We start from the raw sequence: 26,843 nt of genomic DNA, 5'->3' as shown, positions 1-26,843 counted from the left end.
TTAATAATTTATAAAAATTTATTTAACACAACGTTAAAAATACTTTGTTTTGATTTTTTCTTTTTTATAGGTCTATATTCTCTTTTGCTTTTAATTTTCTTTTTAGATCAGCCTTTTCGTCCCTCGCAGATTTGAATCACGGTGGAAATACGGTGGGATTGTTCCATTTTACCACTGTGATTACGCGATGTATCCACCGTGATTCCACGGTGGCTTGACCACCGTGTATACACGGTGTTCCACTGTGATTACGCGGTGAATACACTGTGGAACCACGGTGGTGAAATAGCACAAAGCCACCATGGAATCACGGTGGATACACCGCGTAATCACAGTGGAAACACCGTGTATACCCGGTGGTGAAATGGAACAAACCCACCGTGTAACCACGGTGGATCCATGGTGTTTACACTTCTACGGTGTTTCCACCGTGATTCAAATCTGCGAGGGTTTCTTCAATTGTATCCTTTCTTCATTTAATCTTCTTTTTTTTATGTTCTTGTTTATTATTCTGTTTCTTAATTTCATCTTTTTTTTCGTATTTTTATTTTTTCTTGGGTTTTAACACCTTCATTTCTTTCTCTTCGCCATTTAGGATCCGTTCACTTAAATATTATAAAAAAAAATTGAAAATTTACCAGATAAATCCAATGTTCATCTACTGGGTTAAAGTTAGAAATTTGTCTTCAATAGATGGACGGCAAATTTTCTTAAATTGTTAATGAAATACGAACGTCATCGTACTATAGATACCTTTTTTTTATTTATTTATTTTATTTATAGCGCAAATACAGTTTACCGGTTATCTATCACATGCTTAGTAGTGGTGGCGCTCTTTGAGTAAAACGTCATGTCAAATAAAAATAATTATTTTATATCATCAAAAATATTTATAGCTATAAAAAAATTTATTATGTTACATTTTCATTCTTAAATTTTATATAATCGGTAATTAAAATAATATTTGTCCATCTATTGGTGTATTTATCCTATACATCAATATTTTGATGTGGGAGTGAAAGAAAAATGTTAATTTAAAACGAATCTTACCCTAATAACTATAGTTATGTATTTGAATGCTTGTGAAATTTTAAATAAGTCATTAAACGTTGATTTAAGTAGATAAATTATAATAATTTCTTTTACAATAATAGCATGCTTCAAATATAATAAGCTTATATTTTGCTGTTACTAAGTGATTGCATGTATGTGAAGCTGAGGAAAGTATGAAATTCTAATTCGTGTGCAATTCGTTCGAGTCGAAGACGAGGGTTGCAAATTCGCGAATCGGGAAGTTCTATATTTTCTGCAAGGTAAACATACGATTTTTCACCAGATCTGCACTTGATCATATGCTCAAATCTAATTTTTTAAGTCCAGATCTAGTGGAGAATAGTATAAGCACCACAGATAAATGTGGAATGCCCCAACCCGCGAGTTTGTCATCTTCACTTTTGGCTCGGGTATAGACAATCGCATATGCGGTTGGAATGTTCTACTTTTCTTTCTTGTCTAAAATTATGTTTAATAGTTAAAAATTATTACGATAGTCAGAAATTTGTATCACGATGATTGCAAGAAAACTTTTTTTCTTCTGTAAAAAATATCCATGTGTGGAATAAGTATGGCATTAATTATTTTAAATAATTAATTTATTAACAATTAACGTATAATAATTTATTTCTTGTTCTGATTTCTCTTATATATATAATTTAATTATTAAGTTTTAAAAGTTATTAAAAATATTTATTATCTATAATGATAAATGAGCATAAGAATTAAAATTAACAATAAAGTTATTTATAATATCATAGTAATAAATAATAATATATAAAAAGAATTATTCGAATCACTAGCCTTGTAAAAATACTATCATTAATATTTAGTTTTAACTCTTTAGTTCCCACATCAAGTCTCGGGGTATGGGCCTGCAGTTAATACTGGGAATAATAAAGTTAACTTTAATTTAACAATTATTAATTATTAAATTAAATCCATTGATTTCCGTAGATTTAATTTTTGTCTTTGTGCACGAGGCGAGCGAGAAGTTACACGAAATTCAATTGGCAAATCATAACAACGGCAAACGCAACAGCTCGGAAACTTGAACCAGTCGCTGAAAATTCCTCGACATTCATTGTTTGGATCATAAGCCAGAAGACGATGAAGTCTGTATTGTTGTTCACATCGGCATCCTTCTCTGCAATACATCTGTTTTTTTTCATGCCTAAAATAAATTATTGTAATATAAAGTAACTGTCAATATAAAAAACAAAAACAATATTTTTTTAAAAACTTCAATGGTAAGTAAATATATATTAGGGTGAATCATTTGGTAGGAACTACTTTTTTTTCTTCCGGCGTCTTCAAATTTTTTAGTATTTTATTTGTTTATTAGACAGTTTCAGATGTGCATGTACATGATAGTTGCTCAGGCAAGATCATGCATGGGATTAACGCATGATCAGGTCTTTTATATACTTCGAGCAGCTTTCGATAAGTGATTCTCAGCTGTTATAGTGATTTTTGTCTAAGCTTTTTTCTTAAACAAAACCTCTGAACGCAAAATTAAGCACGAGGCTCGATTCATTACTCTGTAATCTACTTTCATTCTTAAAAAATGTTGATTTGTTTAAGAGAAAAGCGTGGACAAAGTTTCCATTTACTGTGCATGTGCAACAAGGATAGTACCATTCGTCGGCTTGAGTGTGATAGAGAAAAAAGTACAGACCCCTCTTAAGACAAGACTATGTTGCTTCGTGCTTGGATCTATTCGTTTAATGTATCGGTTCATACAGTGTTTTCACGGATGTAAGGAAGGCTTAGGTTATCCAGGTCACCTGAGTTGTTGTTGGATTTTCGATTTTTTCGATTTGCTTTTCTTTGCTACTCTCTAAGAGTAAATTAGCAAAATTCACTAGCGAATAGTGAATGTTCACTAATTCAGAGTTATATAGTTGTACCACTTTTTAGAGTAAGTGGTAGGACTATCACTCTGAATTAGTGAATATTTACTAATTTTCACTAATTGAGTTTCAGAGACTAGTGTTCTTGCCGTTTGGAGGATGTAAACTCCAAGCATATATTGTACAAGTCATAAACTACATGCCCGATTTGCCTCAAAAGTCCAAATGTAATCAGTTCCAAGTCTTAACGAGCTCTTTCGATTGCCGCCAAGTACGTTCAAATCGATTCAAAAATATCGTATGACACAAGTTAATTTTTTTTTATTACATGTATTTATTTTTGGTTGAACAACAAAATAACCATTTTTTGATCTCAAAGAACTCAAAAATGAGTGAGAAGTTTTGGGGTTGGTCCACAGGGTCAACCGTTTTTCAGATTTGTTGTTCTTGTGTATTACTGGAAAATTTTGAGACGGGAACGAAAAAAAATATAGTTGCTACTAAATTGTCTACTCTAATATATGTACTTAATGACGAGACAATCCTTAAATTTAATTATCATATCTTTCAAAATTTTACTTACGTGCATTTTTCCCAATGAACATATTGCTCGAAAGGATATAAATTTAAAAGAGCTAAAACTTCTCCACGTGTATTATTTGCCCAAAATGGTGCAACAACTTCTTCTTTCACTGGACATGCATTTCTATAATTAATGGACATTATTTTAATAATAATTTTTAAACTTATAAAAGTATGAAATAATTAAATATTAATATTCAAATTAAAATTCAATGGGTACATACATTCCTCGAAGTTTGAGAACTGGACGTTCAGTTTGTTCTTTTGTTGCATCCTGAAATAATTGACCTTCTATATTCGGATTATTAGGCTTATTTTCCGATAAATTATGATCTGGATGTGGTTTGAACGATTGCTGATTTTGTTCATTTGTTAACATTTCGTCTTTATCATTCCTCTCAGTAATCGGAACAATTTGATCACTTTTTGTCGTTGAAGTATGAGGGAAGCTTTCAGGATCCGAAGTTGTTTTTTCCGTCGCTTCTGTACTGAACGGGTTGATTGTTGTTAAATTTAATAAATTATTTTCTGTTGTTGACGAAAGATCTGAGGTTCCATGCACACTAGAATTTTGAACTCGAGCTAAATCTGATAATAATACTGTTGCATTTGAATTTACATTTTTTTTATTTTCATTGGTTTTAATTGAGTCATTTTTTTGTAACTCTTCAGTTGATTTATCCATAACTGTAGCTTTAAATAATTTAGTTGAAAGATTTGAACTTATATTAAAAAGGTTTTCCTTCGATGAAACTGTTTTAGTAGACGTATAGGTGGGTGTTACGGTAAATTGCGGATGCAATTTTGTGAAATCACGAAACTTCGGTAGTTTCTCCATAAATTTAGTTTCTTGATTTTTATATCTAGGAATTTTATGATCATTTTCTTCGTGATTGTAATCATTGTCATGTAAAAAGCCGCTGAAATAGTTATAAAACTTCATTATTTGATTAGGTTAAGAATAAAGTTATCATTCATTTTTTGTTATCTAAATAATTACCGAGGGCTATTAAAGTGTTTTTGATATCGATCATCAAATTCAAAGTCAATATCATTTTTTTCTAGTTCACTTTTCAGAACAATAATATGTTTTTCATCGCCATACATCCGTCTCATTAAGCCTTGATTTTCTTGGACAAATCGTTTAACAGCATGCCTAAGTATAATTAATCTTAAGTTAATTCAATTTTTTTTTGTCAAATCGTATATTTATCCTTTATTAATAATTTATATAATATAATATGATTTACCAATAAAAATTTTAATATTCTGTGAAGAAATGAATTAGATCTACTGAGGTATACGTAGATACACTTTTTTATGCATAATTAGATCTACATAGATCTATGTCAATCTACCGAAATCCAATGATGCATAAAAAAGTGTGTCTACGTGGACCAGGATAGGTCCATCTACGTGAATCTATTTGGATCTACATAAATATACGCAGATCTCCAAAATGAAATGAATTAGATCATGTACCTGAAGATCGTAATGTTTTTCACGCAACGAAAATGAAAATAATTTGACTCTAAAAGTGAGTTAAAGGGTAGTTGGGAGTGGTCTGCTATTTTCGGCTGACGTGCGAAACATTTCGGAAATCTAGATCCAGTAGATTTTTTACTTTTTATTTCATTTTATTCATTTTCGCTTCGTGAAAAACGTTCCGATTTTCAGGTACATATTAGATCTACGTAGATCTAATCCACTTTTTTACGGGAGCTTTATAAATACTTAATGAATCATCATGATATTGAAAATGACTTTACTTTTTCTCAATTCTGCGAACAACTTAATTTTTATGATAAGAATTGATGACTACTTATTTACATTACAATTTATGTAACAAAGCATATTTTACTATCACTATAGGTATTGTAAAATATGCTTCTGCTATACTTAATCTTATTTACTTTTCTACGAACATAATTCACTCAAACGTATTTATTGGTAACAGAAAAGTAATTATTTTTTCTGGCCCTAGTTTACTCACAATTGTAGAGTATAATTTATTATATAATTCTCTCTATGTAGGAACTCGTATTTTGTTGTCATGTGTTAAAAATGATAGAGTTTAAAATATTACTGGAAGTATAAGCTAGTTCTTAGAAAATTTTAAATCTTTACAGTAAAAAGTTATTTATGAGTATTTAAAAAGCTCAATAATTATAGATGAACATAAATCATACCATGGGTAATATTTTCCAGCTACGGTACACCAATTTTGACTTTGAAAATCACATGGAAGTTTTTCAAAATATACTTTTGAATTTCTTGTAAACGGCTTGCTACATGATGATGAAGCATCATATCCAAATGAGTTCGAATAACTAGATTCCGAAAATTGAGATACAGCAAATGGTGTAATCACCATCTGAAATAATGTCGTTAACATAAATAGGGTGTCAAATACTTAAAAATATCCAGAATATTTATATAGTTATATTTTATGATATTGGCACACAAAGAAAAATGTAGACAAAAAATGTAAAAATTTTTATTATGCTGTCAACCAAACTTAAAACAGGAAGTTGAGTCTTCGAAAAATTTCTATGCTGCACAATAATTATTATTGAGAGCCTCTAAAAATTTTTTATTTTCTACTATAATTCCTAATTTAGACAAATAATATTAATTACAATTTATCAATAATTTTGAAGTGTATAACATTTTTTGTATATAGTGTAGCATAATAATTTTCTGGCAACTCAACTTCCTGTTTCAAGTTTGGTCTACAGCATAACAAAAATTCATGGATTTTTAAACCCTTTTTTTTCCGTGTATATTTTTTGACTGAGATGAAATGAATTATTTATTTTCTTTTTCATTGGTTTTAGAATATTTTTAGAGCTTTCTATTCAATATTTGTGAATTTTTTCAAATTAAAAAACACTAAAAAAATATAATGTGTAACGGAGTGGCTTACGATTCAACTGAGCAAATCGATCGCGGCATTTTTAGAAGTCTCTAAAGCTCGCTATTACTCTTATCAACACTTTTCCGCTCTTCTTGACCTTCATATCGGTCCCTCAAGTGGCCCAAAAATTTTTATTATAAATGAATCGTTTTAAAACTTTTTTTTTTCTTAATTCTATTTCATTGTATTCTGTAATCTTTATTGCAAAGAAAAAATACTTTTTAGTTCAAAGTGATAAAAGTACCAGTGCTGGTTCACAAAATTAATAACTTTTACGACTTTAAAAAATATTTCTCAATTTCGTAAGCCGACGAGTCAAAGAATACCCTACCCTATTTCATGAACAAAAGTTTTTAGATTGAATAAGGATAGGAGAGGGGTCGGTCAAAACGGAGTACTGAGACGCGTTTTTATTTGTTTCTCTATTCGCACTCAAGGGGATGAACAGTACTATCTTTGTTGCACTCGTACAGTAAATGGGAACTTTGTTCAAGTTTTTCTCGTAAACAAATGGAAGTTATCAAAAAATTGAAGTGCACTTTGCTAGTTCATAGAGTAAAGCATCGGGTCTATGTCTTTATTTTGCATTTAGAGCTTTTATTTTAGAGAAAACCTTGGACAAAATTATCTGATAACCGTTCTCACTGTTTACTTGAAAGTAAAAGATTGAAGATGTGGTATAGTTTTCATTACCGATTGAGCATAATATCTTATTGACACATTTTTTGGCGAAGTTAATGGACCAAAAATTCTGAAAGTTTGCAGGTGTATTCAGAAAAGTGTCTAGATTAATGTGATTCAAACTTTCATCAGTAAAAAAACAAAAAAAAAATCATGAAATCTGATAATTTTGGCCCGTTGAACTAGGTGCGAGAGAGAGACCCTATGACCCCACATAAAATCCCTTGTACAAATATCTCACGATGCTAGTGACGTAAAAGCTTAGAATCAATGCAAAAAGGAACATTCAAAGTATCCTTTTCCAATTTTTAATTCTACTTTCGATAAAAAATATATCTAAATTATTTGTCTAAAAATTAAATATGACAAAGTTAGATCACTCAAATGATAAATAAAAATGTACAGTTCATAAGTTTTAAATTCTACCGCAAGATGTCATTGAATGTTAATTTTCATTTAAATTTTGGACGTTAGATGTCTGTGACAGATCGATATTAAGCTGATCATCTTACATAATAATCCATATCGCTGGGACGTATGTCTTATATGTTAATTTTTTAATTACAAATTGACGAACGGAGCGCGAAATTTTATAAACAAATAGCTGTAAGTCGGCGAAAAATGAATGAATATAATTTAAGTTTATTTTTCAATACATATTTCAAAAATTTTATTTATGTCAGTTACTATGTTTTGAAATCGGGCAGCCCTAAAGGTTTGTTTAGATTTTAAAGTTATAGAATATAAAATAGCTATTTCTGCATTTAAAATGTTTCAAGAGACGTACAATGAAAAATATAGTACAATAAAATAACCGAGGCAGTAACAGGAAAATGATTAGTATTCAATGTCATTCGATTATATCTGGAAAAATATAGAAAACTGTTAACCCTGTGGGCCAGCCCCAAAACATTTCACTGTTTTCGAGCTCCTTGATCTCAAAAATAATATTGGGAATTAATTTTCGGGCTCGAAAAAAGTTATGTCTTGAAAATAATTAGAATAGCTTTCTACGACCTCAAAACGTCGAAATTAGTTCAAAACTTGATTTTTGAGAATTGAACTGAAACCAATAACTTCCTTTTTTTTTTTTTTTTTTTGAAAATTTTCAACTTGCTTATCGGAAAGTTCAAAACACTACTCATAGCTGTCATTAATTTATAGTTAAGCATAATTTGATAAACATAAATTCCAGTAAAGTCTTTATGTCAAGATTATTATTGGGCATTTCAAATTTTTAAGTCTAAAATTTATTTAACAATTTTCGTTAAGCAGCAAGTTCTAAAAAACTATAACTCATTTTTTTTAGTCTGTGTCCTAACAAAATTGTAACTACGTTGTCCTTTTTTGGATGAGTGCTCTTATTTTTTTAATTAATTAATCAAATTTCTATATGGTAATGGCAGTTGAAAGTCGTTGGACATAAACGTGACGAGTATTGTCCAAGATTGTTTCTAAGTAAATAAGGAGATATGATTTGCTTGGTATAGTAAATCTTTTTTTTTTTTTAATTTCCATTTTTTAGTTGGAAGCTTTAAAAAAAAGCTATGGCACTTACGATAAAAATGAGGAAATTTATTTTTCGTGATTTTACAATTTAGTATTTTATTTTGATCTTTATCAGAAAGCTAGGAATTTATTTTTGTTTTTCAGAAAACGATAGTCTGTTTTAAACTCCTCTGAACAATAATAAGTATAAATTATTATGATGATTTTCCCACTAATCGTTGAATATTTTATGTATAGATTATTTTTTTTTATTTGTAAAAACAAAACGATGAAAAACAATAACGAATTTTAATCATAGTATTAATAATTTTGAGTTTAAAATTTACAGTGATATTCCAACCATATATCGTATATCGAGCGCAGAAAAATTTAATTACAATAAAATTTAAATACTACTTACCTGTAGAATAAATAAACTCAATGCACTCATAACTTTTTATTAATAACAGAAAATCCACAATGGTTTATAAAAATAAAAAAAAAAAGAAAAACAGAAACTGATGATTAAATTCCTTCAATAAACATATTATTTGTGATGCTTAATTTAATTACAATGATTTAATGCCAAAAATAAGGTATCTAATTTGACTTTTGACAAGTGCTGATGTTTAGCGTGTTATCAAATAAAGCTACTATTAAATATCGCTGTGCTAGCAGAAGCACCTCTTCATCTGGTGAGGGCGCTTTCATTACTGCTGGTATAATTTGATGCTTGAGAGTGTGAGGATAGAAAAGGTGAGAAACAAATGATACGAAGAAGATAAAAAAAAGTTCTATAGTGGAAAAAGTATACGCAATACCAGACATTGACTTTGTCTTGAAGCCTTCAAGTGAAACGGTGTTCGTGCACACTTACTTGGTCGTGGAAAGGCGAGAAGAAAGATAGAGAAAGGCTATATATTAATGATTTTAAATACTTTGTAAAGAGAGAAAGAAAACCATGAAGAGTAGGTCACTTGGTAGAATACCGTTAACGCACTTCTATTTATGTGTGTCACCGGAATCGACGTTGTAACTTTAAAGAAAAATATCCTGATTTTTCTTAATTATTATTAAAAAACATTTATTTTTTTCATTTTGTGACAACAAAACATTTTAAAATGAATAACTACGACCTCACTATGAATAGCGAATATTCACTTATTCATTTTAAGGGAGTATGCACATGAACATTTTAATTTTTTCAAACAAATGTGAGCAGTTTATAATAACTAAATATTCTAATGATTTGGTTTAATTTTAAAAATAAAAGCCGGTTTCAATTGTCAATTAATTCAAACGCATACTATTTTTACAAGATAAATAACATATGTCTGTGTGTTATTACTTTTTTAAAAGCCTAATTTAATTTATTTTTCATTGTGTAAATAATAAACTTTATTACCCGATCAAAAAAATCCATGTGGAATTGCATGGGAGCCCATAAGAATCCATACAGGGAAGTAGGGATTTATAGGAGTGTATGGGATTTATATAAAAACCAATGTAGAAACCCATGGGTATCTAGATTCCCATATAGGAAATTCATATAAGAATCTGGGTTTCTATATAAGTAATTTCTATAGAATCCGGAGTATCTGGATTTCTATGTCTATCGTCTATTATACGCGTCTATGAATAAAAGAACAGTAGATTAATATTCTATTGGCAGGATACTTTTTAACAAAACATTAATTAATTGATGGTTTTTATCAGTATCTGTAATAAGTCATTGATTTATTAATTAACTCAGTATTACATCTTTTTAGGAATCACAAATAATTTTAATAAAACACTAAAATTAGGAATCGTATCAAGGTATTGCACTCTAGAAAAGTTTATAAAAACACAAATGCTTTTTATGGTATGAGTATCAATAAGGTGGCGCTTTTTGTTAATTTTCCTAATTTCTAATCCACACAAGATTCCGATATAAATTTTTACATGGTGCAGATTTCCATAGGAAATCTTCGTAAAAATCTGCGTAGAAATCCATGTACAGTTATAAATTTTGTGTATTTGTGTTAAAAAGTTATTTGGTTAAATTTTTCGTGTTGATTTTTAACACAGAAATCTGTTTTAATTCAACACAAACCGTTTGTGTTATTTCACTTTCACAGATTTTTTATGTTAAATGATGATCAGAAAATCTGGAATGTAACACACATTTATTGTGTTATTTGAAAACTAGCACAAAACTCGGGAAAAAATGATCAGACATGAACAGGCATAAGTCTTCAGACCTGATCGTACCTGTTTGATTTATGTCTGATCAGGTCTGAAGGTTCATACCTGTTCATGTCTGATCAGGCCTGAATTCACCCAGTCATTTATTTTGTCAATTATAAGCCTGAGAGACTCGTGCCTGATCAGATCTCATCTGGTTGGTTTTTTTAAATCACCCTAGGGTACTCTGTAGCTCTTTATAAAAATTAGTTCGATTTTTTTCTTATAATCATCCACTGATATGTAAAATTTCATTAAATTCTGAACGGTAATATTTTTAAACTGACAATTAGGCTTCAAACACCTCGTTAGATAAAATTAAAAATAATTATTAATTATGGATTGAACTCTTTTAACAAAATGGAATGAATCCGGATGAATTAAAAATAAATACGTTTTCGGTCGGTATTCACTTTCTCTTGAGTTCAAAATTCTATCTGGTCTACTTTTGTGCATTGAATTAATTCGGTCAATAAAATTAAATATATAAACATCAAACCAAAAACAAATTATTAAATAGCCGTCAACATTCACATATAAACTTATTGTAATGGTCATATGAGACTAAAATTTGTAAATTATAAAAGTATAAACCTCCAATGCTCATCTCATAACCAAAATTGACTTAGAATATTTCAGTGGGAAGGCATGAATTGCCTACATGTTTTTTGCTGATTATTACATATACATAGCGCCAACACGACATTTTGTAATTTAAAAAAAAAACGCTTACTGTCCAAATTCTTACCGCTCAGTTGCCTATTAGAATAAATTTACTACTGTTTCATTACCAACATATATATGATATCGATATTTTAATTGCATACATAAATAATTTTAGTTTGTTCTACACTTATCCAAAAAATTAAAGGAACAAGAAAATTTTATAAATTTTCTAGTGATTTTTGGAAGGCTGTATTATCGTGAAAAATGATCGTATCGAAAAAATAAAAAAACAAATTGAAGCTTTAAATCGCTAGTTTGAAGATCTTCCAGCAGAATAATTTTGGAGCCACGGTTTTAGCCGAATCATAAGAAATAGCTCGAGACAAAATTTTTCTAAATTTTTTGGTTTTGTTTTTTGGGTCTACGGAGCCGGAAAATTTTTTTTCAGAAAAATCGATTCAAGGCTCGTTTAGGAAATTTATTCAGCTACAATTTGCTTTTTATTTTTTCTTTGTACGACAATTTGCTGCTGAGATATCAGCCTTCAAATGGAAAAGGATCTTTTTGTCTTTGATTATCGATATTTCAGCAACTAATGGTCGCACAGTTATTTAAAAAGCAGTTTGAAAACTTAAATAAATTTCCCCAAGCTCCATTTTCGATTTAAAGAAAAAAAAATTTTTTTCATCCTTAATATCAATTTGAAAAACCTACAAAAAATGGACTTTTTATTGTTTTTTAATTAATCAACCGCTGCTTTAAGAATGTTGATGGAAAGGGTAACGTTGTCAGGTGATTTTACAGCTTAATGCACCCCCAAAAACCCTGGAAATTTTCAGATTAATCCATTGAACCGTTTGTTCGGGCCGATTGCTCAAAGTTTTACAAAACAATTAAAGGAACAAGTTTTGTTTCTTAATTTGTGTAATCATTACCAAAATGAAAAAATTAATTTTTTTCGAGTTTTCTTTCATTTTTTTCATTTTTCGGAAATTTTTTTTTCTCTCACCATGAATATCCTTATCAACAGATTGTCATTAATATAATAAAACGTTGCCATTTATAGGTTACAATAACGGATCATCATACTCATAGTGCCTTTACTTGCCATACAAAACAATATCCATTATAGACAAAAATACTATTGCCACCAAGAGGATAATGCCTGAATCTGAATTTTATGTGCAACACATATGAAAAATGAAAATGTATAAATCCAATAAATAACGGAACGTGAATTTAAATGATCAACTACTGCATTTGCATTTGCATCAAATTAGCACCGTATCGACCATAAATTGGCCGTAGTGAGCATTGGCAGGCCATCGAAGTACCGAACCAGTAGACCAAATAACTCCACTCTAAGCCGACCAATCAGCTTACTTGGTAGCTAATAACTGCGACTTGGCCCTCTTTTTAACCTATAGGAAAATTCACTCAGGCATCCATCCTGCATAGATGGCGCTTTACGCGACTAGCAATGTAGAAGACGCCGCCATTACATTTAATGTCCATTCAGCTCTCGTGTAGTTCACTTCGACGTTAAACTTTACTATCTACTGTCTCGTTACGCGCATTGGTCGTGCTAGTATAACCTCTTAGAGTTTATTTTGAACGCCACGTGTCTTAGTCCACTAAAATAAATTACTTTTATAAAAGTTTTAACCGTTGTGAATTTAGTGTTGTAAAAGTTTACAAAGCGACACCTTTACTACATCCTTTCATTTGAAGTAATATACTTTCGTCTTTGTTTATATTTTGAATTTCAGAAATTTAAGTTATCATGGACGTTTCATTTACTGCGGTGCTCATCGATGATAGCGACATTGACATTTCAAAACCTCCACCAACTCCTGGGAAATCAATCGAACGTGATTTTCCAGAGATTTACAGGAGATTCGACCAGCCATTGAAGCCACTAGTATTAACCTATGAACAACCAAAAGTAAGTAATTCTGTACATAATAATAATAATAATAAATATAATTTTAGTGTTTTAGAGCGAAAAAAGAACACGAAAGTTCCCATCCGGAAATTCCCTAATCAAAATAGGAGTAGATGGATGGAAGAACTGTATTAGGCATCCGGCAGCTCTACCAATTCAGGTCGAAGAAACAGAAGCTCACTTGACGATACTCAACCGCAGAGTAAGAAACAAAAAATATCCAATTAATCGAAAGAGAAATTGCCCATAGGTTGCTTCATGTTTATTAGTTCTGGTAATTGGTTTTCTATAGAATAGCGTTTTTTTCTGTCATTGCATGTTACTTATATAATTTTAATATTATATTTATTTGTCTAAATTTAATTTTTGCATGTTAGTATTAAGAAATAATGACAATTGGCCGGCTTGGCCACTAAGAATGTTTTTTTTTTTTTTTTTTCTTCGAGTTATAGAAATACGATGGTAACTAAATTTTCTTGCTACATATTAATATGAAATATATGGCGTTAAAATGAAAAATATTGAAGGTAATATTCAATAACAAATGATAACTAAGTTAGTTTTTACTCATTAAAATTTAATTATTGATATTAACTTAGTAATCAATTGTTTTCCAATATTTCTCATTGTAACGCCGCGTATTTAATAATTATATGTAGTAAGAACATTGAATTTTTGATATTTTTAAACACGCCAGTAGAAATTATATCTGACTGCCAGTCCTAAGCCTGGGAAAAGTGTGAAGGGAAATAAATCAAACATCATCAAATAAATTAGAAATATTACTATTGTAAATTTTCTGATGTAAAATCATGGCTCTGTAAAATTTGTAGATTAAATAGGTAGTAAATCCAGAACTCTTTTCTGCTGAATAATTTTTTGCTTACAATCGTATTACAGTTGTCACAAAAATTAAAAAAAAAATCTGGGCGTCGGTTGGCCCTGCGACACACACACACACATACACACACACACACACACACACACACACACACACACACACACACACACACACACACATACAGACGCTCGGACATTATTCTGAAAATAGTCAGAATAGCTTCCTAGGATCTCAAAACGTTGAGATCTGATGAAAACTCGATTTTCGAAAATCGGGGTAAAAACAATAACTTCCCGAAACTTTTGAAAATCATCGATTTTCTTAGCGGGAAGTTAAAGATCTATGTCTCGCACCCTAACGATTGAGCTCAAATTTTTACAGCTTCTAGATATTAACAAGCCGCGTTGAATAACACCTCAACGATCATAATCGGTTCATCCGTTCAACAGTTACAGATATTTACATACATACGTACGTTCATACATGCATACACTCGGACATCATCTTGAAATTAGCCGGAATACTTTGTTAGAACCTCAAAACGTCAAGATCTGATAGAAATTCGATTTTGGAAAATCGAACCAAAACCAATAACTTCCCGAATTTTTGAAAATTTTCAATTTTCTTAGCGGAAAGTTAAAAAGGCGTGTCCAATAATATTTTTTTTGTTTTAAGCAAGTAAATAAAATATTTGACTAAAGTAATCATTTTACTTGATTGTAGAAAATAATAGCTTGGCACTATTTCAGTAACTAAAATACTTAAATCAAGCATTTCGTTAAATTTCATCGGAAAAAAAACTTGTTGCTACAAAAATTTCACTGTCCTCCAAGGTGATTATTCACGAAAACAGATATATCTAAATTATGAATAGTAACATGTGAAACATAAATGAGAAAATCATAATTAATGTTTTTAATTTGATTGATAATTTATTGACGTTCTATAAATTAATAATTAAAATGCGAATAGCAGTCTAAGCATTTGCTACAGAGCATGAAAATAATTATATATATATTTTTTTCAGCCCTAGGCATATTAGAGCACATATTGTTTTAAATACTACATGTAGTTTTTTTTATACATACTTATATTACAATTAAACTTACATTAATTGACAAACTGTATATGTTTATTTTTTACATAGGTATCATTTCTCCGATTTAAATGTTGTCATACGTTGTACACTTAAACACTAAGGTGAATCATTAATGGCAAAATTTTTAATATTAAAAAACAAATTTTAATTCGAAAAACATCTACCATATTTTATATTACATATTATATTTAGTTTATATTTAAGCAATTCAAATATAATATTTTGATGACATTTAAACTCAATGTTACTTTAACCCTTCGTTAGTCGCGTCTTTTTTAGTTTCTCGCTCGCACTGTAGCGAGTCTCTATAGGTTGAGTAGTTGTTAGGCGGCGATTCGCTCATAGCGCGACCAACGAAGGGTTAAAGCAGTATTGAAAAGATACGTTCTTTCACTCAATAAATTGGAATGTACGAAGCTTGTTAAATATCGAGTTTGTCGATATTGATTATCAAAAATATTTTATAAGCTATTTTATTTTGTACAAAATTATCATTTGGATTTTAAAGTGATGTATAAACTTCTACGATATCAAATGATTTCATTAGTATTCTAATACAAAATTAATTTCCAAACGTTGAAATGCAAAAATCATTAGGCATACTAACTTACTCAATAAAGTTTTTGGCATAAATTTTAAAGCTTGTAAAACTGTTTCATGAAAATTTTTAATTTTCTCTGAGTTACCCTGGCGCATCTAATATTACGGTAGGTTACCATAACTTACGGTAAATCTACCGTATAATTATCATCGTTTTACGGCAATGTACTGTAATTCTACGGTAAACTTACCGCGACATTACTGTCTTCTGCCGCAATACTACGGTAAAATTACCGCAAAAAATCAGGTAAATCTACTCTAAGCATTTACGATAACGCTACCGTAACTATCTAAAGCTTAATTGATAGTTGTTCCGTATTTAAAAGTAGACTTACCGTAAAGTTACGGTACAATTTCTCCTGGTGGCCCTAATATTAATTAACTTACGGCAAATTTACTATAAAATCACGATTCGATGACAACATATTTCTAATAGAGATTTTAATCAAGAACCAGAACTTTGCTATTGATGGTTGCACAAATAGTTACCGTATTTTTATCATAGTTCTACCGGAAATTTATCGTATTCGTACAGTCATTCTACGGTAGGATTACGGAAAATTGCGGTAAGATTACGATCGGTTACGGTTTATTAACCTAGTACCGTTATATACGGTAATTCTACCGTAATATTAGGACCACCAGGGTATTAAAATTGGCAGTATAATATGTTAAATACCACCTTTGTAAAAAAATATATATATATTACTGACTTTTCTACTAGCAATATTAAAAATTTTGCTGTACATTGATACACCCTAATGGATACTTGTTATAAGTTACATGTAAGTAGTAATGTACATGCTTAAATAAATCAAATTAGGTGAGAGATCTTTCATATAAGCCTTAAATTTGGCCACATTTAATACATTTTTACATTAGTCTTTTTCATCTGTGTATATTTATTATACATGAACCGTGAATTAAACTTACGACCAGATTATGAAATGTTATCATTGTATCATAATCATAATCACTAATTTTTTAATTAAAATCATATCACTCATATTTAATAATATATAATTTCAAGTTGCAGAAAAGTTATGATTTTTCTCATAAAACTTCTGATAATACAAATATAATTTATCTTGTACTGCTTAAAAGTATCTAATAAGTTTATAGATATCGCCAGTACTCGATGTCATTATTATTTTTGTTTAAGTCTCAAGTAAGTATTTTAGACAACATTCAATTAATAAAAAATGAGTAATTATAAATATGATAAAAAAAATCATACATAAAAATTTTGGCATTTGATAATTAAACTTTCGAAACTATTATGTAATAAATTAATTTTAAACAAGCATTATGTTCTCTTAAATTATAGTCTCATTTATATTATTATATTATATAACTGACAGAAGAGATTTATTTCATAAGCTTGTGTAAATACTTTGGCACAAATTTTAATAATTTAATTATTATGAATGTGAAAATAATTTAGTATTATCAAGTAATACAATAGTTAATATTTTCTTTTATGCGAATTTAAATAATTCAATATATCATATTATTACCATAATGTTTGATGAATTTTTGTCATCGATTATCGTTTAAAATCACGATAATACCTTTTTTTCTCAATACAAAATTCGAGTAATATTGTAGAAGAAATTTTTAAAAAACTATATTTCAATCAGTCATAAGCGTTTACTTTTTTTTACAGGCTATAAAATTTTTTATCATATTTAGGCATACGATTGGTCTAATGATATAGCTATTTTATTTCCTTTTTCGACCCAATTTCTAAGTTTTCCACGCAGTTCTTCAAGACTTTTTGATTTAGCCTTATTGATTCTTTTGTATTTAACATCTTTCGGTTTTGTAACTGATCGGTGATTACTCATAACCCTGTTGTAAGTTACCTATTAAATAAAACAGTTTAATTATTATTTAAAAGAAAAAACAAATTAAAAAATAGTATATTGTGGGACAAGGAATGAAACAAAACGATTTCAGACAAGAGTGAAGTTGGCTGCTATCATCCGCAGTCTAAAATCGTGTTTTACAGTCGACTCTGTCTAAAGGTTCCACGTCGGGACAGGACCATTGCCTTAAGGTTCCCTCCTCACCATCAGCACTTCCCCTACAATATATTCCCCTCGAGCGCCGAGGCGCACGCTAAAACGAACACATTGCGCAGTAAACATAACCTCAAAAAAACGTGCATTTAAAGTTAGCGCTCGAAAACTGAATTGTGATTCGTCACTCGAGAAAGCGGGTGGGGGAATATCCGGGAACCTTTAAGCAATGTATCCTGGAACCTATAGACAGCGGGAACCTTTAGGCAGAGAACCTTTAGACAGAGTCGACTGTATTCTAATTTTTTCATGATTACCTGCATTGGAACAAAGTTCCAGTGTCAACAGCCAGTTAGAAACAAGTTAATTTAAGACCAATGGTGTGATCAACTACTAACGTACGAGTAAATTGTGATTTGCAATTTATGATTAAACAGAAACTATAAATACTAGTTATTTTTTTTTAACTTCCCGCTAAGAGAATTGAAAATTTTCAAAAACAGTCAAGTTATTGGTTTTGGTCCGATTTTCGAAAACCGAGTTTTCAACAAATCTCGAAGTTTTAAGGTCCTAGGAAGCTATCCTGACTATTTTCAGGAGGATGTCTGAGTGTATGTACGTACGGATATAAGTATTGTAACAATTTGTATCTTATAAATTAATATCACTTATACACTACAATGACAACACACTTATATTAGAAATAATAACACCACAATTAACAGCAGTAAAAGAGAGCAAGGGCAATATATAGTTTATTGAGATACAATGTTTGCTGTTTAACTATTCTATAACGTTTGAACGGATAAACCGATTTAGATCTTTAAGGTGGCATTCGACGCGGCTTGTTAATTTCAAGGTGCCGGTACAGTACGTTTCAAGTTATTCCAAAAATAAAATTTTTTGTAAAATGTTTTTTTTTTTGGATAACTTTAGTGGTACGTTGATACTTTATATGTTTATGTTCGCTCTAAAGGCATTTGCAATTTACGCGTTTGCTCGCGTCATTGGACTGAAATTATCTCTTGTTTTGACTGGCTGTAGAGGCACTGAAACTTTAAGTCTCGAGCTGGTATAAGGAAACTATATTTCAATTCAAAATTAATAAATATTGAAATACAACACCTGAGCTTGTTGACCGGGATTTTCATCTTTAGGCCTTTCATTAGATGGTGAATCGTCTTGTGTAAGTCGTTCAAAGCTCCCATAAATGTCTTGTAATCTACCACTGCCTTGTCTCAAACTTTTTTCTTTTTTTTCTTCATTTTCTGAATTTTCCGTTGACTCACAAGGTTCTTGATTAATATCATCAACATCTTCTTCAACAGAATAAACCGTTTCAAGAACTTCAGGTCTTCTTAAGAAACCATTACTTCTTCTCATCGATGAATATTTATTCGAAGGCTCTACTGCATCGGATACAGAACGAATCACAGTTACATCAGTTATATTAGATCGAAATCTATAAAATAAAGAAATCATTATGGTTTTATAAGATGATATATTTTAATAAAAAAATTTCTTTGTTGCTTTAGAATAATTATAATACCTTGGAGGTACAGGATCATATCCAGTTTCTTCGAGAACGACAGCACTATCACTATCACCAAGACTGTCTAATCTATCTAAAGCATCGCAAGGTGGAGACTCCCTTGTCCCTAAACTTTTTTCTGCCAGTCTATTTTGAAGTTGTCTTATCACCCGTTGTTGTTTCAAAATAATAGCTTCTCTTTGAGTTAAGCTGGCTTCGATTTCCTTTTGTTTTCTACAAAGTCTTGATTCAAATAAAAATAATTGTGATGACAAAGTCCTCAATTGTTCAGCTTTTTCTCTTGTTAATCGAATCACCATTTCTTCCTATAAAATATAAGAATATATGTCATTATTATATTTAATTTATGGTAATAAATTCATAAATAGAAGATTAAATATTTTTAAATTTAGACTAAGAGATGAAATTTTGTATTTTCCGTAAATTATACATAAATTGAGTTGATAAGATTGAAGAATGAAACTGATTAAATTGAAGAAGTTGAAAAGACTACGAAAGATACCACGGAGGTATAGACGCGTGGTGGTTGTGGTTAGACACCACATGCCCTTATTGACAAGATGTGGTTAACCTCTGGTTAACGTCCACCCTTGGTCGTGACTTGATTATATTATTCGATCAAGAATGTCCTCTGGGTAGTATATAGAGATGTACGAAACGCGTGTGTACCCGAACGATGAGGAAACGGCCCCCGAAAAAAAGGGTAAGCATTTGAAAGTAATTGGTCACCAGTTAACTTTGTTACATAACAAAGCAGCATGGACATGATTTGGATTTTGAGGCAGGATTAACCGTTTTCGAATTTTATTGATGTGAAAAAAACTTTTTTTGAGCTCCAAGACTTCAAAAATACTGATGTTTTCGAGTTTAGAGAACTAGCGAACGTATTGGCAGAGTTTGCGACGAAAACGACATTTATCGACCACACTAAATGATGCTCTGTAACTGCTGAAGGAATGACTAATTTTTGTAAATAAAAAACTTAAAATTTCTGACCGCTTAAAAATATAAGTGTAATGCCACATTTGAAAGGAGTTATTAAATATTGGGTTGAAAAAAAGTAAATATAAAATACATTTTGTTTCAAATGTCTTTTAATTTTCATATACTATTTTTAGTAGATTTCGTAGAAATCTATCTATTGTATTTGACCTTATGGTGGAATTCCATCATAATCTATCATAATTCGTCGGGTAGATTTCAAAAATACCATTGGTTAAAAGTTTGTAATGTATATAATATAACACGCTCTGTTGCGACGATAACGCTTATAGTTCTCATTGGATTTAAAATGGGCACACGTATTTTATCAATAGTTATCTCGATTAAGTTCGAAGATGAGAGAAATCGGTCAATTTGTTTAGAAATGGTGGCGATTTGAAATTTTTAAATTTACGAAATTCGCTACTTTTGGCACTTTTTTCTGAAATAACTTTAACGGAAACATGTAGCTTAATCCGGTAGAAAGGGCGTTATAGTTGATGAAATATAAAATATTTTCCTTTTTTAATTTTTGTCTCACGGTAATTTTTCCATTAGTAAAAAAGGTTCCAAACTACTTGATTGATTTTTGTGTTATGGTTAAAATTTCATTATTTTTGTTTAAAAAAACATTAATTTCTAATTCAGTTTTATCTTAAAAATTCAAAATGAAGAAATAATGAGAATTCTACTTTCATTTCGGATGCCCTTTTTTTAATAATTTTTCTTTTATTTATTCTCATTGTGAGAATGATTTAACGCTTACTTTGTCTACAGCGTACGCTGCAGTCAATTCCATTGTCTCCACTATATACTTTGCACCCTACCAATAAGTGAATTTAAAAATAGCGGGAAGTTCGGGAGCAGTCGGTAAGGTCACCCGTTTTCCAGATTTTTTTATTAATATATTGAAAAATTCTAAATCATACATTATGACATAGCCCTTTGGAAATATCGATCAATTACATTTCTTTGAACAAAAAAGTGATTTTGACTTTTTTGAAAAATCTATTTTTCACTAGGGTTGACGGATGGTATTTTTTCTTCTTTTTTTCGAACTTGATTATTATGATACAGTCCTTCATTTCTTATGATAATTCAATGAATCAACGTATCCAAATACGATTAACAATCTCTATTGTTAAATTCCATAGTAAAAGGATTGTAGGAAGTTTCTGAACGGACAATATACACTATTTATAATAATGTATAAATGATAGAGAATGATTCATCAATAAATGAAAATTTTAATTACTTGTAATTTAAGCGTTCTTCTCCATGCAAGCATTTGATGTGTCTGTGACCTTTGTCGAGTCCTTAAAGCTGCTATGATTAATTTAGCTTCTTCTAAGGTAGTGACTTCAACTTCAATGTTAATTTCTTTATCATAAGATTTAAGATCACCTCCAGATAATCGAGTCATTGGAGTATCCATCGATGTTTCATCGAAACTGAAATCAAAAATACAAGAAAAAATTTATATTAAAATTTCTATTATTCAAAATTAATACAATTACACAAATTTTTAATAAAAGAACGATGTAACTATAATAGAAGTTACAGAGTAAAGGAGCTTGGACTAATTTTTGACAATTGACAGTTTTTTTTTTTTTTTTTTTTATTAAAAGTGATTATAAGAATACATCTTTGATACACTGGTGATAGGTCAGCTAAAAATATTGATGCACATAAAAGATTGAGTAATTTAAAATATCTTAATGAAACGATTTGAGAAATGTATAAAGGCTTAAAGAATAGGCTTTTGCAGCACAGCTCTATAGCTATCTTAGTCAAGATCTGGAAATCACAGTATATGTAGATATAATACACTCATGCCATAAATTCAAGGAACAAAAAAATTTGACAATTTTTTGAGTGATTTCTACAAGACAGTCACTTCGTGAAAAATACTCGTATCGAAAAAATAAAATACGCATTTTGTAGCTGGAAATTTCTAGTTTCGACGCATTTTAATTAAATTTTTTTTAGAGCTTCAGCTATTGCGCAGACATGAAAAATACCGCAAGACAAAAATTTCCAAATTTTTTCTTTTCTTTGAGAGAGTCCACGGGTTGCGAAAAATTTATTTCAGCTAAAGCAATGCATAGGTTGGTTAGCAAATTTAATCGGCTTCAATTTGTATTTTTTTTTTTTTAGATTCGTACAACAACTTGTCGCTGAGATATCAGCCTTCAAACGAAAAATGATCCTTTTGGTTTTGATCATCGTTATTTTAGGGACCAATGATCGCACAGTAAATTTGATGGCGGCGTCAAAAACTTGAATAAATTCGCTACAAGAGCCTTTTAACATTTAAAAAAAAAAAAAATTTTTTTCATTTTCAACATTCATTAGAAGTAAGTACAAAAAATGCCTTTTTTTGGTTTTTTACTAAATTAACCGCTACTCTGCAAATATCGATGAAATGACTAATGTTGCTAGGTACTTTTTTAGCTCAATATACCTCCAATCACTCTGTAAATTTTTAAATTGATCTATCGAATCGCTTGTCGGGGTCGATTGATCAGAGTTTTGCTAAACAATGAAAGGAACAAGTTTTGTTTTGAAAAAAAATAATTTTTTTTCGACTTTTCTTTCATTTTTGCGTTGGTTAATCAGTAAATGCGTGGAAAAGAAAAAAAAAATTTCCAAAAAATGTTAAAAAAGAAATCAAAGAAAAAAAGATCTATTCAAAAATGAGCGGAATCAAAAAGTGTCGGATTTGAAATCTAAGTGAATCGATGTGGAATACCCTACATACAACCTAAAAGTGACGTTAATACTTTTATGTTTTGAAACAGTGAGTGCGTAACTGACCGGAAGCCCGTTTCGTTCCATATCCTGGAAGTATTGATGCACTTAATTCTTTACTTCCTGTGAGCATTATACTAATTTCAGAATATTTATGCTCACATTGTGTTCTATAAATTATTATATAATTTACCTTTATCACTTGTAATGTGACTGCACATCAGGAATTCATTTTTCAATATCAGTATTCTTCACAGATGTAACTAGTAATTTTCTTTTTTCAAATCGCTTTTTAAAATAATTATTGAACTTTTGAAAATAATAATGCAGTATGAAAGTAGATCATGAATAGACGGTAATATATTTAAAAAATAATAGCTTATGCAGTACAATCTGAATAACGTTACGTAGTACTATTTTTTGTTTGTCTGTGAGTGACACAGAATAATTAAAATATAACTAGGTGCTTCCATTGAAGGTTTACTCTAATCGAAATCAAATTGAAAAAAAAAACTTTGAAACATTCAACGTGTATAGATTATAATCAATTCGAGGTGTTTAAAATTCTGATTGTATTTCTGGTTGTTCTAATTTCATTAACAACATGAAATATATGCACTTTAAATTTTATTTTAATCAATTGGGATGATGGCAGCGATCTTAAACACAAAATATTTACTTAATATACTACTTAAGAGGGTGTACCAGGTGATTTTCAAATAAACCGTTTTCACAGGTAAAGACCCAAATTATTAAACAAAATATGTCATTCGATGCGTAAACTTATTATTTATCGAATAAAATTTTCTCGTTCGGAAATTGCAGTTTATATCTGAAAATGGCTCATTTGAAATTTCCATTTGCTAATGTAAGTGCAACAAGGACAGTTTCGTTCGTTCACATGTGTGTGAGAAAGAGAATAGATGGCACATCCTCTTAAATAAGTCGACAGCAGTAGCATAAAAAATTTTAATTAGGAATTGATAACAAAAACAAATAAATAATTTATTAGATATATGAAAACTTATTCGCAAAAATTATTTTAAACAAAGCAATTTTCGGGATGTTTGAAAATTTATAACTTGGATCCAAGCTCGACACCAAAGTTGAAATTTTCAGGACTTTTTAGGGATATAACAAAGCAATTTTCCTGGAAATTTGAAGAAAATCAAAGTTCAGAGAAAAAAGTAATAGCTATCTGAAAATAGCGATTTTTGAAAAATTGATCGGCTTTGGATCGCCGTATATAAATGAAATCGAAGCAATTAAGGAAAATTACGGTAGATATCGACAGAATACATCTACAGAAAAAATATCAGCTGTTATTTATCTATCTACTCTAAAAACTGTAGATTTGAGAGGATTTAAACAAAAAGGGAAAATGTTGCTAATTCAGTGGTTTATTTAGAAGCTCCCAACTAAGCCGTATATTAGTTTAGAGCAAATATTTATTTTTTCTTGAAAGTAGAGTGTACACAGAGAAAAATGCCGCCGGAAAAGTCTCTCTAAGTTATATAGAAGCTGAGATAAAAATTTTTAAAAATAACCAAAAAATTTACTTTTTTGAAATTTTACAAAATTCTCCAGTGGTCGGATTTAGGGGTATTGAGCGCTAATTTTCAGGATTACCTTCTTTTCTGACCTCCTTTCAATAAAAAAATCAGCGTCCAAATCGGTGATCCACCCGCGCTCACTTTCGTCGAAAAGTAATGGATCTACCCATATATATATATATATAATAGCAGCATAATTCAGCGATAGATGCCGCTAGAATCACGTCTCTTACAATCGCTTGTTTAGGTATTTGTTTCAATGCTTGACATTTTTAATTGTTATCTTACACGATTCCCCTGAGTACATGGGATACTTGACAAATTAAACCACTTTATGTCTTTGAACGATGCGCTTACCCCCCTAATTCATTTCCTCTCGCTTACTCGTCACCAATATAGTACATAGAAAAAAGTTTTAACTAATCATCATTTTTAAATCCGTGCAACATACTATGTCATTCAAGGTAAAATTTTTATCTGATAATGTGGCACTTTTGAATAAGAAAATAATCAATACGTGATATTGGGTTGCAGGGCAGGGTCATTCGCAATAATGATTCTCAAACTGCGGCTCTTACACACTTAATTCAATGCACATATTATTTTTTACAAAAGCTACTATTATTCATGAATTAGCACTTACAAACAGTAATTCTTTATGATTATTTGTATATTATTCAAAATTTTGTTTTATTTTTTACTATTTATTTTACAGTAAAATAGCGTAGTATTAACAATATTGCATAATGATTGCCTAGAAAAGATCGATTTAAAAATCAGCTACACGGAGAGAAAAATATTGTCAGAGTGACTATCCAATGTATCTTCAAATGACGTATCGTCAGAATAACGATTCGTATACCTTGTTTAAGAATACTCACACGTTAATTTAACAATCTATAGTATCGTTAATTTAAAGATATGTATTTAGGTTAGGATAAGTATTCATTTATTTAATTTAAAAATACGACAAATAGCCTTTGTAAACATATATAGTTTCGTTAATATAGGTATCTGTCGCCTGCGGCTCAGGCAGCCAACCTCACCCCAGTCTGAAATCGACTTGTTTCATCCCTTGTCACACAATATACTATATGAAAGTGGTTATTGTACATTATGGCAACGAAGTTTGAAACTTAAGGTCATTATTTATTAAGTAATTTTAACTACATGCTATTATAGTCGCGTGAACTGCTACTTATTTTTGTTTCTTTTCATTGCGTGATGACTCATACTTACATAAATAGACTAAATGATAATATACAGGCTTTATATATTGTTACTTGAAGCTCATATATGCAATTAATAAAAAGAAAATCGAGAGCATAAGATTAGATAGCATGGATTCGATTGGTATTTTTATCAACATTCTTTATCGGTAAATACTTTCGAAAGTACATTTCTGCTACAGAAAAACCAAACATGGAAGCAATAGAAAAGGATAAACAAACTTTCTCTTATACCATGCATTATGGAATCAAATAGAGAGTGAGAAAAACAAGTTTCAGAATTTGGCATGTTAGTATTAATTATTATAAACTTTGATTACATGAAACAATCGATAATAAGAATTGCATCCATCTATTTTGTCTTCAAATAATTGAAAAAAAAAATACATACATATCTACGCTGATAAAATTTTGTATTACACAAATGTACATAACCTTAGCAGCACAATAAAATACTAACTGATAAAATTATTGAGATCATCAATTCTTGTGAACTATTTCTCTGATTAATAAATCAATTAATTTTTTTATCGCTATAATATGTATCTATACTCAAGGTATTAATGCGAATTACAGGTTTAATAATTATTAATCATTAAATTCATGTATTATTAAATTATTAAATGGCAATGTAAATAACTGATGCTAAATAAATAAATACTCTATATTTTTATGACATTTTATTTAAATTTTTAATGGCACTCAGCGAGTTCTAATATTCGAATGTAACTTGGTATATACAACAGAGAAGAAGGTCCACCCAAAAAATTACCTATTTTTTGCTGAAAACAAAATGCCTGTAATT

At 29.9% G+C, this 26,843-nt stretch overlaps 2 protein-coding genes across 2 annotated transcripts in view; both read right to left on the bottom strand.

The window, feature by feature from the left end:
• Positions 1-357: 357 nt before the first annotated feature.
• LOC130668455 (protein spaetzle 4) lies at positions 358-9,298 on the bottom strand. Its single transcript, XM_057470755.1, has 6 exons — positions 8,996-9,298; positions 5,678-5,862; positions 4,489-4,644; positions 3,713-4,408; positions 3,490-3,612; positions 358-2,227 (listed from the first exon to the last, which is right to left on the bottom strand). Exons 1-6 carry the CDS (start codon positions 9,023-9,025, stop codon positions 1,984-1,986), a joined length of 1,434 nt encoding a protein of 477 aa, XP_057326738.1. The 5' UTR covers positions 9,026-9,298; the 3' UTR covers positions 358-1,983.
• A 5,850-nt stretch (positions 9,299-15,148) lies between these two features.
• LOC130668145 (uncharacterized) overlaps positions 15,149-26,843 on the bottom strand; it is a 28,186-nt gene continuing 16,491 nt past the window's right edge. Inside the window, exons 2-5 of the mRNA XM_057470265.1 lie at positions 21,761-21,956; positions 19,522-19,829; positions 19,098-19,434; positions 15,149-17,816 (exon numbers count right to left, since the gene is read on the bottom strand). Coding sequence (XP_057326248.1) covers positions 17,640-17,816; positions 19,098-19,434; positions 19,522-19,829; positions 21,761-21,956 — 1,018 coding nt within the window. The 3' untranslated portion in view covers positions 15,149-17,639. The remainder of the gene's footprint in view (positions 17,817-19,097; positions 19,435-19,521; positions 19,830-21,760; positions 21,957-26,843) is intronic.

The sequence above is a fragment of the Microplitis mediator genome, chromosome 5, assembly GCF_029852145.1.
Source record: "Microplitis mediator isolate UGA2020A chromosome 5, iyMicMedi2.1, whole genome shotgun sequence".
NCBI classification, from domain to species: Eukaryota; Metazoa; Arthropoda; class Insecta; order Hymenoptera; family Braconidae; genus Microplitis; species Microplitis mediator.
This window is presented reverse-complemented; position numbering and strand designations above follow the sequence as displayed.